Below are 13047 nucleotides of genomic sequence, written 5' to 3' on the forward strand. Positions count from 1 at the left end.
ACGTCCACTGTACTCTGTATACGAGAAAGTAAAATCAGTATATTACATTATAATAATGTATTACATCACTAGTTAATCACTTCAGCAAAATTGAAAAGTTTAAAAATAAAATATATTATTAATTATTTTAAATTCCAACATTTACATTTGCTACTTCGTCACTTGCATTAATTTGAAAGAGCCAAGGGAGACAACCTATAAGATGTTTCCTTAAAAACTGTAGTAGGTAGAAAAATTAAGACCACACAAAAGAGAAAATATTAAAAACGTGCCATTTATTTTTTAAACCAAGGTGTAATAATCTTTGCACGATTTTTGTTAAACCATTATACTTAATATATAATTAGAATAAAACCTCTGCTCTAGTATAAACAGAAAACTTTACGCTGTATTACAAACTAAATTTGTAGAGAAGCGAAACTTGTTACCTAAATGTAATGTATCCTCTTGTTTGAATAATCTGCTAATATTCTAAGCTAAATGCGATATAAACCCACCCCTGAATAAAAATCCATCAAATTTTTCTTCCATACATTATCGACACACCAATTAATTAAACAATTGAATTTTCACCGTTAAGAATAGCATTAAAATTTGGTATTTTGTAATGTTGTAAGAATATGTCCAAAAAAATTATTATTTTATTTGTCGATCGATGGAAAATAGTTGGTAATTAGTGTGTAATTAGTGTGTAATTAGGGTGTAATTAGTGTGTAATTAGTGTGCAATTAGTGTGTAATTAGTGTGTAATTAGTGTGTAATTAGTGTGTAATTAGTGTGTAATTAGTGTGTAATTAGTGTGTAATTAGTGATTAAAGTCTCCTGCTTGTTCTCCCACAGAACAGCTCCGAGAGCTGCATGAATACGGCTACAGGATGTCCAAGCCCCCCGCATGTCCAGAGCAGCTGTAAGTGTTTGATGGGGGGCGGGGGATGTGGGGCTTGACCAGTGGCGTAACGAGGTCGGGTGTCACCCGGTGCGGCACCTAATGGTGTCAACCCCCCCCCCCCCCCCCCCCCGCCCCCAGAGGCGTAGCGACTCTTCCCGGGGACAAACTTTCAATTTTCGATTTGCACCTTCCTCCCCTCAAACTTTCTATTTGTACCCCCCCCCCTCTCAAATTTTTCTCTATATATTTTCCTATTTTTTGCCTTGGTGTCACCCCCCTAAATGGTGTCACCCGGTGCAGTCCGAACCCCCCGCCCCCCCCCCCCCCTGCCCCGCTATGCCTCTGGGCTTGACCAATGGTTTCAGACCACACCACAAACCCGACTCCACAACACCCAAATCATAGACATATATGTAAATGTGACGGTGTTGTTCGGTGCTAGAGCGCTGGATTACTAGTTTGGACGGAGTCCACCCAGCTCTCTTGGGTACCTGGCTCATGGTTGTGATGTACAAATGTCTAGGTATACAACCGACAATTTCCCTTTTATGCTGAGGGCATGAAAATAGTTGAACTCTACTTCATCTGCCCTATTGACAGGTCCAAAGTAGAAGCTCAACGTTTTAAATCTAATTGATTTACTTCACACTTAATAAGTGATATCTTAATGTGTAGTAAATTATCACCTGTGTACATGTTAATTGTTATGTGTGGTCTATTCTCCCGTGTGTACATGTTGTGTGTAGTCAATTCTCCCCCCGAGTGTACATGTGTGTAGTCGATTCTCCCCCGTGTATACTCTAATGCGTGTAGTCCATCCTCACGTGTGTACATGCTAATGCGTGTAGTCCATCCTCCCCGATGTACACGCTAATGTGTAGTCTATCCTCCCGTGTGTACATGCTAATGCGTGTAGTCCATCCTCCCGTGTGTACATGCTAATGCGTGTAGTCCATCCTCCCCGATGTACACGCTAATGTGTAGTCTATCCTCCCGTGTGTACATGCTAATGCGTGTAGTCCATCCTCCCCGATGTACACGCTAATGTGTAGTCCATCATCCCGTGTGTACATGCTAATGTGTAGTCCATCCTCCCCTGTGTACACGCTAATGTGTAGAGCATCCTCCCCTGTGTACATGCTAATGTGTAGTCCATCCTCCCGTGTGTACATGCTACTAGTCCCTCCTCCCCTATGTACACGCTAACGTGAGTGCTGTTGATCCCGTGTGTACACGCTAATGTGAGTGCTGTTGATCCCGTGTGTACATGCTAATGTGTAGTCCATCCCCCCTGTGTACACGCTAATGTAAGTGCTGTTGATCCCCGCCCCACCAGGTACCGTATCATGCGAGCGTGCTGGCGAGAAGATCCCAGACTGAGGCCTTCCTTCAGACAGCTGGAGCAGACGCTGGACAACCTCATCCAGAAGACAAAAGAAGTGGTCAGTGTCAGTAGATAGGGTGCACGGACAGTCCGGCACTCTCCTTCTTTCATACAACACTCTTTGGTTTCATACTTACACATTTCGATCTTTACACAAATCTACTTTTTTTTTTAATCAGTGCTTGAGAATTACGTTTAATTACGTTTAAGTATATAAAAACAGCCGTATCCTTATTTCTTTACAATCCTAATAATTAAAAGACATATATATATATATATATATATATATATATATATATATATATATATATATATATATATATATATATATATATATATATATATATATATATATATATATATATATATATATATTATATAGATCTACCCACTCACACTCATGTACTATATTTCTGGTCTCAGGAATACATCGACCTTCACCTCCACGGCCTGAAAACCTCCAACCCACTTCCGTTCACACCGGAGGACATGGACGACCAAGTGACCTCGCTGGACTTTGTGTACCGGTCTAAAAAACAGCTGACCTACCAGTACCGCACGGCGCGGCACAAGCTGGGCGAGGCTGACGTCAGGAGCTACAGCGGCGGGAGCGGCGACTCCCAGTACGACGAGACGTTCCCCATCCTGGCGGGGTCCATCCACAAGGACGGCACCGAGCTGGGCAGCGATAGCACGGTGACGTCAGGCTTCCAGAGCATGTCGTCCGACCAGACTATTTAACCCACGGGTCAGCCGGTCACCTTTGACCCGGCGCAGCACGTACGACTGCACTAGACATGTGTCATCGACTTCACACAATACTTTATTTATCAAATTTATATGATTTTTACACCAGTATTTTAATAACAGAACAGGATTGCACATTTCTACTTATATTTTTGTTAGAAAAACTAAATGTAAAAGCAATAATTTATACCTATTTAATCGGGTTTAGAGTTCCGATTCCACGCCTCAACCACCATTTAATAAAACATGGATTAGAACAAAAAAATCGCAGGTAGATTTTAGAGCAGGCTTCAAATAGAAAACTCAAGTAGGCAGTGCTATGTTTAGAGCTATAGTAAATAACATTTCTCCTGGTGCAGCTATACCCTCTCTGTAACACTTTGATATGTATGTTCATCATGGACTCGCTTGTTTTATATTAGAACTAAGGATTATACACACTACATTATTATTTGACTCTTAATCTGTGGATAGATGAACAGGGAATTGTGTGGCAAGTGGCTAACCAGTCTGGAGGTCTTGTCTATGAGGTCACTTACTATGTTTGTATGATTGGTCAAACGTTATTCAAACAGTTAAGTTTGGAACTCGCTGCCGAATGACGTCGATGTTACACATACAAGAACTGTGGAATATGGTATTCGTGTCACCCTCAACACACGCACACAATAACGTGTGTTCGTGTGCGACCAAGAACTATTACGTATAATTTTTTAAAAAGACAACTGATCTTCACCAGCTGAAGCAGAGAACTACGACCAATTGGTGACCCTTCAAATTCGTACAACCTAATCTCCGTGAGACTCCCAGCGATAAGATATGACAGGCTCTCTTTTAGACATGGAATAGTTAAGTTAATCTATATTTTATATATAACTTTAATTTGGTTTTCTATTTCGTCTGGGGGAAGGGGGAATAATGTCCCCTTCCGGAGAGATGCCTGGGGAGAGGAACTATAGGTCGTCCCTGATTTAATGAACTGCCCCTCGCGATGATTTAATGAACTGCCCCTCGCGATGATTTAATGAACTGCCCCTCGCGATGATTTAATGAACTGCCCCTCGCGATGATTTAATGAACTGCCCCTCGCGATGATTTAATGAACTGCCCCTCGCGATGATTTAATGAACTGCCCCTCGCGATGATTTAATGAACTGCCCCTCGCGATGATTTAATGAACTGCCCCTCGCGATGATTTAATGAAATGCCCCTCGCGATGATTTAATGAACTGCCCCTCGCGATGATTTAATGAAATGCCCCTCGCGATGATTTAATGAACTGCCCCTCGCGATGATTTAATGAAATGCCCCTCACGCCCAAATGTTGAGATTCACTTGGGGAGGGAGCAACAAGTTGAAAGAAAGAGTAGTCTATTTGAGAGTTGGAAACATCAGACGCAGGTGGATCAAAGGCTGTTCCATTATGAAAGTAGGCCATATCTATCAGTGCCTATTAGCTAATGAGACGACCATTTGAAAACCGAACTGGATGTATTTTGGGAGAGATTGTAAGTCTTAAAAAATATATATAGAGCAGTCATTCCCAAAGTTTTCTTACAGGAACAGCAACTAGTTTAAAACCGTATAATTAAGTTACTGAAAAGAATATGAAAGAAAATGTAAGAAAAATAAATAAAATCAATATTAGATCGATTACAAGTAGGAATTGAACGAAAAACCTGGAGCTGGCCTTCAAGATCACAGAAAAGCTGTGATTGACAACATTTAAAATACATTTTTAAATTTACTAGGATATGACTTTGAAAATGTTTGAGAATTTAACAAAAAAAAATGTTTTGAAAAAAAAATATTTCATGTTGATATAAGTACAGAAGTAAATTTAACTACAATAAAATATTTTGTTAGCATTAAAACAACGCACATTGGATTTAATTACTTCTTACCTACTTTATTTAGTTGTATATGTGTTTGTAGTAGCTGTCTTAGTGTTTTTGTGTGTTTGGTCATCTTTTTCTCAGCTATGACAAGGCAACTGGCTGTGTTACAGTTATTTATACATAGAAACATTTTCAGCCAAACTACATTTATAAATTTAGACATGTCTTCAGAGTTCGAAAAGGTTGGTTAATATTGTTTCTAACAGGTCCACGTTCAGCAAAGTTGGTTAATTTAATTCAACAGGTCCGCCTCCCGCAATGTCTTGGATGGGCACAACCCTTATGATGGCGTTATTTCAGGACCAACGCCCTAATGTATGGAGGAGGAAAACCCAAATGTTTACTCTGCAAAAATTTTAATTAGATTTCCAAGAAAATAATCATCCCCAAGTAATTTAAATTTTAAGTCATTGAAAAGGTTTCAAGAACAAATTGGCAAAAAGAATGTTTTTCCCCAACATAAATGAAAACAAAAGGATAAATAAATAATCCTTACAGAGAAAATCTGTTTTCAGGTAAAAATAGCTTTCTGAGCAAAGAATGTTAGACTGCATGGCTCAGCGTTTATATATCATTACTCTGACAGTATTTAACATCACATCAATATCTGATTTATATTTAACACCACACCAGCACATGGAAAATGTTAAAACTATACAAACACCAATACAATCTTTAACACAATAGGACTATGTTAACACTATACAACAAGGACAATGTTTAACATATTTGCCCTCAAGATATTTTTCTTTCAAGGACATGTCCAACACCTTATGAAAATAAAAAACTCATTTGAAACTAATCTGTGAGATAACGAGCATGCCGCTGTCAACAACCTTTATTTTTCCTAATTGCAAAATCATGATTGTCATGATCGCAGAGAATTGGATGATAATGGTGCATTAACTACAATAATGGGACCTTAACGCTGGAAATCCTTAAAAATTTAAATTACTCGCTTCACTGAGAAATGAAAATGCCAGGTAAAACCAGTACGCAGATGGAATCCCACTTGGCTGTGAAAAGGAAGTTGGTCAGTACAATGACCCTCTCTTAAAAATTGACATAATTTGCAGATGTTACTTCTTATTCAAACCGTTGTAAAGGTACAATTCACAGCTTTTTTTTTGTCAACTATAGTTTCCTTTATTAAATAAATTTTAATAAACTCGGCTAATGATTTAACTAATACTTTTAATTCACCAAAATTATGCACAGTGCATTAAACAAGACATTTATATTTATATGTATAATATAGAAATAAATCTTGAAAACTGTATCATATTAATGCTTTACTAGCTAGATAAAAAGAGCAATTTTTTATTTTTTTTTTAAAAAGAGTTTGCCCACGTCATCACATCAGAATGAAATGTGATGGCTTTTAAAACAAGCAAAAACAAGCAATGTACACAAGTAGTTCTGAAACATTATAATTGGTGTATATGCACACAGTAATATTATACTTAATAAACAGTTGCAATTTTTTTCTTCCTGAGAAAGAACTAATATTTTTTGTATCAAATTTTAAAAAATGAAATTGAAATGTTTATTTTGACCTTATAGTACTACTGCCACTGCATTCACCAAATCAAACATACGTCTCAATACAATATTATTAAAATTCTACTTTCTTCACTTTAACAAAAGATATATTTTTTTATATAAAAAAACCCCTTAGCATTACATAATAAATAATAGTTTGTGTTGCTTTAGTCTGTATCAGAAGCCAACTTGTGTGCAACATATTTTAATGATGTTGTGTGTCAACAAACCAAATAAATAAATGTTTAAAAAGTGCATGAAGCAAACACATGTTGGAAGATGGAGGAGGTAATGTCTGGAGGAAACCAACAATCCAGCAGATTGGCTAACCAGGCAACATTGGCACAAATCATACTGCCAATTAAAGAAATGTATTAACTTATATTTAAAGTTTTAAAGTCATGAGCTTTAATACTTATTTATCCCAACCGAGTGCATTTGTTTTTGATGTGATGAAAATGTTATACAAAAGAATAAAAACCTACCCAAACACCTGATTACCTGGCTAATATAAGGTATTGAACGGATTAAAGAATATTTTGGACTGCAAATAGAACTTAAAGGATAATAAACATTAAACAGTAATATGTTGGATTAAAAAGAACAAATCAATTCTAAATATAATTGAACCAACATAGTAAAATAATAGAAATAGTCAAGAAGGCTATCACAATCATAACTGTTTTAATTATCACAGTGAAATTTTTTAAAACTGCTTGCCGTATAGGTTAGATGATTGAAATTTTATTACTAGTGCAGTGTAGCTTTCAAACTGTTGGAATGATGACATTTTTTTAAACTATCACCTTCAATTTTTGTTAACTGTTGCTTAGAAGGTTAGGTAATTGGAATTTGATTTTTTCATTTTCTTTATTCTAGCAGTTTCAGTAGATTTAAACAAACAAAAGAAAAGGTTATCCCAACAGAGCCCATTTCTCTAAATACCATCACACAAATAAAAACTGAAATAAGAACAAGTTACTCCAGCCACTGATGATGTTACGGCTTGTAATGACGGAGAATTATTTTCTCTCTCCAAGCAGGCGCAGAATGTAGAGGAAGAGATTGAGAATATCCAGGTAGAGACTGATGGCGGCCAGGATGTATTCCTCAGGTGAGAGCTTGGTCATCAGCATGTGTGTGTCCACCACAATAAAAACACAAAACAGCACAGCTCCGGCCACACTTATCCCCATGTGGACGGCTGGAATTGGTAGAATCATCTGGAACATTAGGTCAAACATTCACAAGTTGGCACAGAGTAATCGCTTGAGTCACAAACTCCAACATTATTTTATCAGAAATATTATCCCAAAGATATTACTTGCATAATTGTTCACACTAAATAAAATGGTCAAATCTTATTTATGAGATCAGGTATTTAAGCTGAACTACTTAACAATCAGGGAGAGAGCACTAGACTTAACAGGTAAGAAAAGAGAGTACTTTTCTCATTGATAAACAGAAAAACCTACCTGAATCAAGGAAGCCAACAGTAGAACATACAAGCACATGACAGCACTGTGAAGAAACATTTGATCTTATTACTGTATGCCATATATACATATTAAATATTCCCTCACTCTACCAGCTACTTTAGAAATAAATTTGCAGCATTTGTAAAGAGGACTTGTATTACTTATAATGATTTATTATTTATTTTAAACTGTGTAGTTAAAGTAATTCTCTGTATTGGATCAAATAAAGGATGTTTTGATTAATGGCTTGGTTGATGAGTTTCTAATAAAACTGAAGATATGAAGCTTAAATTCCATAAACTTGTGTTTTCATTTCAAATGTCAATTTTGATTCATTTTTTCTTGTCAAGATACCAGATAGGCTGTATTAATTCAGTGCAGTTATTACATTTCCCAATGCCTTATACCAGAAAATGACTTAATTGTGTATTCTCCAATTGGAGTTTAAAAAAAACCTGCTACAGTAAAGCTGTACATTGAAAAGAACAGTTTCAGTAAAACAGTAGAGTTAAAGAGATGATTCAAATACTGACGGGGCAGTAAAACAGTAGACTTAAAGAGATGATTCAAATACTAACAGGGCAGTAAAACAGTAGACTTAAAGAGATGAGTCAAATACTGACGGGGCAGTAAAACAGTAGACTTAAAGAGATGATTCAAATACTGACGGTGCAGTAAAACAGTAGACTTAAAGAGATGATTTAAATACTGACGGGGCAGTAAAACAGTAGACTTAAAGAGATGATTCAAATACTGACGGTGCATGCCAGGATGTGAAGTCCTTCTTGCTCTGTAGAGTGTACAAGGTCAAGCCTATGGTCAGCCCAATGGTCAGCAGGAAGGCTTCAATGACGGAAGGCACTTTGTAGAATGTCACTGGAAGAGAGAAACAAGTAAATGACATGTATGACATTAATGCCAACAATTTGAAATTTTAAAAATATTATAAAGTATACCATGAATATTTTGAACTATATAATCATAAATGATTTAATTATAGATAGCTGGGAACTTATAGATTATAATACAATATATTATAAACAGACTTAAAAGAACAAAAAGCAAGCATCTCACCTACAACACCAATGGCGTAGGACTCCATCAAAGTCTAGAAAGAAAATGTCAAATAGTTGCAAGGGTTGACAAGGGGCCATAAACAAAAACTTTTAGACTTTTTAAAGTAGTTCAATTACTTTTTCTACCAAAACATTTCATTATCATAGAGCAGTAAATATGACACTGCTGGTGGCTATATTATTTAGAACTAACAAAAAAACTACACATACAAAAACAGTCTTATAGTCATATTATTACTTGTGCTTTCACAAGTGAACTATTTTTATGAATTTTATGATGATTAAACACAGATTCAGAGAACTGAGTAGTGTTAATACAAGTTGATAAACTACTAGAAATTTATATTAATTCAGCTTTCTCTTTCTATAAAACAGTTCTTCTTCTTCTTCGTTCTTAATTATTAGTGTTGAAGGGAATCGAGATTTATCTGCCAGTGGGTTTGAACTCGAGACTTTGTTCGAATTTATCAACCATGAGCTTTTTGCCGACTCGACCACGCCTCCAACACAATTGAGGCCATTGACTCCGATTTCAGCCTGCTTTTCTTTTTGGATTTGCTTCCATAGCCTTTGTCCAACCAAGAACAAACTACAAGGCAGCAGTTGTTTGATTTTGGAGTTGTCTCTGTGTGGCTGTAATAAAACAGTTGAACAAGCTGGGTGCACTTACAAATATTCCCAGCAGAATGTAGTTTGTGGGAGTCTCTTGCCTTTTCCACATCAGGGCCAGCAGAACGCCAAATGTTCCAAAAATACTGACAGTAAGCATCCAATGGCTGAAAGAAAGATAACCATGCTTATATAATTTGAATGTTTATATATATATAATATATATAATTTTACATGTTTATGGTTACCAGTGTCAACTATTCATTTTATTTTAACAGGGTTCATGCTCCAAAACTAAAAATAAATTCCATGAGTTTTCCATGAGATTTCCAGAAATTTTAAATAAATTCCAGGTGATTTTAAAATTAAGAAAGTATTAGTACATGTGATGGAAAATGTTAAGACCTAGACCAGATAAGCTTAAATTATAAGGGGTCTACTAATTATTTTAAGCAGTGTTTAGGAACTACTTGAAAAAACATTGGAGCCAAAAATTACCACCTTGATAATAACCAAACCACATCTTTATTTATGCTTTTAGCCTAATGGTAGTAGTAGAGTCTGTACACTGCTTTTACAATGTGTCAATGGTATCTACCCCCCACCCCCAAGAAATGGTACAAAGGTCGCAGTGAGCTAATTTGAGGTCAGAATATAGTAGGCCTAGAGCGCACGTCACAGCAGTAATAACACTGCTATTTAAGATTGTCCGTGAGGTCATTTTTATTTTTTCCTAAAACAAGCTGTATCAAACACGAACCGGGCTCAGCTGATGTATTTGTCCTTCAAAGAACGGCAATATTTTATAATAGATCTACTTTTTAACAATTTTTTGCAAAAATATTTAAATGAAAACATCAGTGGAAAATTCGAAATTTCAAGAGATTTTTTAAAATTTCATGAGAATTCCAGGAGATTTTTACAATTTTATGAAAATTCCAGGAGTTTTTACAATTTTTAAAAATTTCATGAGAACTCCAGGAGGTTTTTACAATTTTTTTAAAATTTTATGAGTTTTCCAAGACCTCCTGGAATTTCAGGAGGTCGCATGAACCCTGGTATAAGGAGAAACATCAGTATTGACATTTTTATTGCAACAAAAGTTGTTTCAACAACAAAGTCACCACTCACTTGGTCTGTACATACTCTTGCACTGGTTCACTCAACATAAAAACTGCTGACATGAGTGTTGTCACAAAGAGCTGTGCGGTGAGAATTCCAAAAACCTTGCGCATGAACCCTGGTTAAAAAACATGGAAAATAGCAAATGTTAAAATGGTAATTATATGGAAGGATTAGAAATTGCTTACAAAAACTGGTCACTGAGTTTTGAGGATTAAAAAATAGGTAAAAACTTTCTTTACCTTAAGGAAGGGCTTTTAAAAAATGGTTGGAAAATAAAATCATTTTAATTTTGAAATGAATCCATGCTCTAGACAATTACAATTGCAAAACTTTTAAAATAGTTTTTAGCTAGTTAGCTAGTTTCTTTTTAGTCTGCTGAAGGCTATTCCCAGCCGGTTGGGAATAGCCGTATTGGGGCTATTCCCAGCCGACTATGAATAGCCCCAATACGGCTATTCCCAGTCGGCTGTCATTTCATGCTAAATACAACAGGGAATAATATCTTACAATAATAAAAGCATTTATTGTGACTGGGGAGTGAGGTTTAGATTAAGAGAGCAGTGCTATTTTTTGTGTTATATTGTTATTAAAAAAATACTATAGTTTAGGTTTAGTTTAGCCTTTAGGCTCATATCTGCTACGTAGGTCGTAGATGATCAATTATCATTATGTACTCTTAATTAAACCTATACAAGTCTAACATATCTAGTAATTTTTAAATAAATAATATTATTTATGTATCAGTTTGTTAGTAGTTCACATCGTTATTCAACTGTCAATTACCATTTAAAATTCACATAGAACAAATATCAGGTAAAACAGGATGTCCTTTTGAATCAGCTATAATTCAGTTTCCATCACACTTTTAGACTTTTATCAAGTAGTTTTTTCTCTTAGCAAAAAAATGTAAGGGGCAGTTCCTTTTTTTTATAATTATTCCAGCAATTAGGCCTACGTCACAAACAAACAAACAATAAAAAGTTACAAAAGTAACCCTTTCATGAATAACATGAAAAAAATAAAGTTTTGATGATAGGGGTACCTATAAAAATTAAGTGTCAAAAGATATGGCAACTGATGGTTTTGAACCCGCACCTTTCATTTAGGACATTTAGTATTAGAGCTAGTATGATTTAGATTTTTTTTTTAGACTCAATTTAGACTTTAGAGACACTTCGCGTCAAACCTGTCTGGGGAGAAGGTAAAATTCTAAACTAAAGTGGCAGAAGAATGTGGCTAGAATTTAAAACCCTTAAAAAAAACCTGGGGAGAATGTTTACACCCGTGTCCGATAATGGAATCTTCTTTAAAAAAAAGGGTGTTAGGTTACTGGTAGTTAACTAAATAGACTCTTGGCTGGCTAATGTCAATGCTAACCCTGTCCCTAACCCTAACCCCAACCCTGGATACGCCTAACTATCTAACTAACCCTAATTAATTTCTAACCATAAAATTTAATTAAAATTAGTCGAGATTACAATACTACTCAGTAGGCCTACTAACAAACTAACAACCCAACACCCCTTTTTAAAAGAAGATTCCATTATCGGACACTGGTATCTATAATCATCCACCTGTCCGTTTTCTTTTTCATCATGATGTGATGCTGATGGGCCATCTGTGATCGCTGATGGTCCACTGCCATCACTCAGCTGTGTCAGTAGTGGCAGTGGCGTTGAAACGGTATTGCATTGGCCACCACTAGAATCCTAGATTGTAGATCTTTTTATAATAACCTATTCTAAAAAGAACATTTTCTTACCCATTCGAATATAAATATGAGCCGACGCCACATTAGATCCATACATGAAGTCGTCAACAATTCCACTTGATCCAGATCCATGTTGTTTCTGCGAAAACATTGGGGCCGACATTCCAGTATTTTGTTTAGTGGTCGCCATTTTTACTTTGGGTTGTTTTCATCAACGTGTAAATAGCATCAGATATAAAATGTTAATAAATGTCTGTAATAGTTTAATACCATATCATTCACCGCTTAGAAGCTTAATATTTACAAGCTTGAAATAGAATTTTTATTCAATAAATCTTTAATTCAAAATCAATATTTGTTTTAAAATGCTCTAAGGAAAAAGTCTATTTACACAATTATCCGCGGTATGGTTTCTTTTATTTATTTCCTTGAACAGCGATTTAACCGAAAAATCCGGTGTTTTCTTTAATATTTAATAAGCCTACCAGTGGCGTGGTGTACAAAGCCCACAGGCCTACGAGGTTCCGTAGGTTTCAGAGTTTTTAAAGTAATTAAATCGAGTATCTTGACGAGACTCGATACTTTAGT

The 13047-nt window shown here is 35.8% G+C and overlaps 2 protein-coding genes across 2 annotated transcripts in view; one reads left to right on the plus strand and one right to left on the minus strand.

The window, feature by feature from the left end:
• LOC131949953 (receptor tyrosine-protein kinase erbB-2-like) overlaps nt 1–3842 on the plus strand; it is a 97731-nt gene extending 93889 nt beyond the window's left edge. Inside the window, exons 25-27 of the mRNA XM_059311919.1 lie at nt 841–907; nt 2226–2331; nt 2697–3842. Coding sequence (XP_059167902.1) covers nt 841–907; nt 2226–2331; nt 2697–3014 — 491 coding nt within the window. The 3' untranslated portion in view covers nt 3015–3842. The remainder of the gene's footprint in view (nt 1–840; nt 908–2225; nt 2332–2696) is intronic.
• A 2253-nt stretch (nt 3843–6095) lies between these two features.
• On the minus strand, nt 6096–12694 carry LOC131949954 (protein lifeguard 4). Its single transcript, XM_059311920.1, has 7 exons — nt 12511–12694; nt 10755–10863; nt 9685–9790; nt 9013–9046; nt 8697–8814; nt 7936–7981; nt 6096–7683 (listed from the first exon to the last, which is right to left on the minus strand). Exons 1-7 carry the CDS (start codon nt 12647–12649, stop codon nt 7483–7485), a joined length of 753 nt encoding a protein of 250 aa, XP_059167903.1. The 5' UTR covers nt 12650–12694; the 3' UTR covers nt 6096–7482.
• Between the last annotated feature and the right edge of the window lie 353 nt (nt 12695–13047).

This window comes from Physella acuta, unplaced genomic scaffold (genome assembly GCF_028476545.2).
Source record: "Physella acuta isolate Inbredline_101_S28 unplaced genomic scaffold, ASM2847654v3 ptg000721l, whole genome shotgun sequence".
Lineage (NCBI taxonomy): Eukaryota > Metazoa > Mollusca > Gastropoda > Physidae > Physella > Physella acuta.

What these genes read in the sequence shown, in the direction of transcription:
- LOC131949954 (XM_059311920.1), bottom strand. Translation starts at nt 12,649, where the DNA reads ATGGCGACCACTAAACAAAATACTGGAATGTCGGCCCCAATGTTTTCG. An exon ending in CAAGAGTATGTACAGACCAA is followed by an intron (nt 9,791 to 10,754) that starts GTGAGTGGTGAC and finishes TCTTTCTTTCAG; the next exon opens with CCATTGGATGCTTACTGTCA. An exon ending in TGTTGGCTTCCTTGATTCAG is followed by an intron (nt 7,684 to 7,935) that starts GTAGGTTTTTCT and finishes CTAATGTTCCAG; the next exon opens with ATGATTCTACCAATTCCAGC.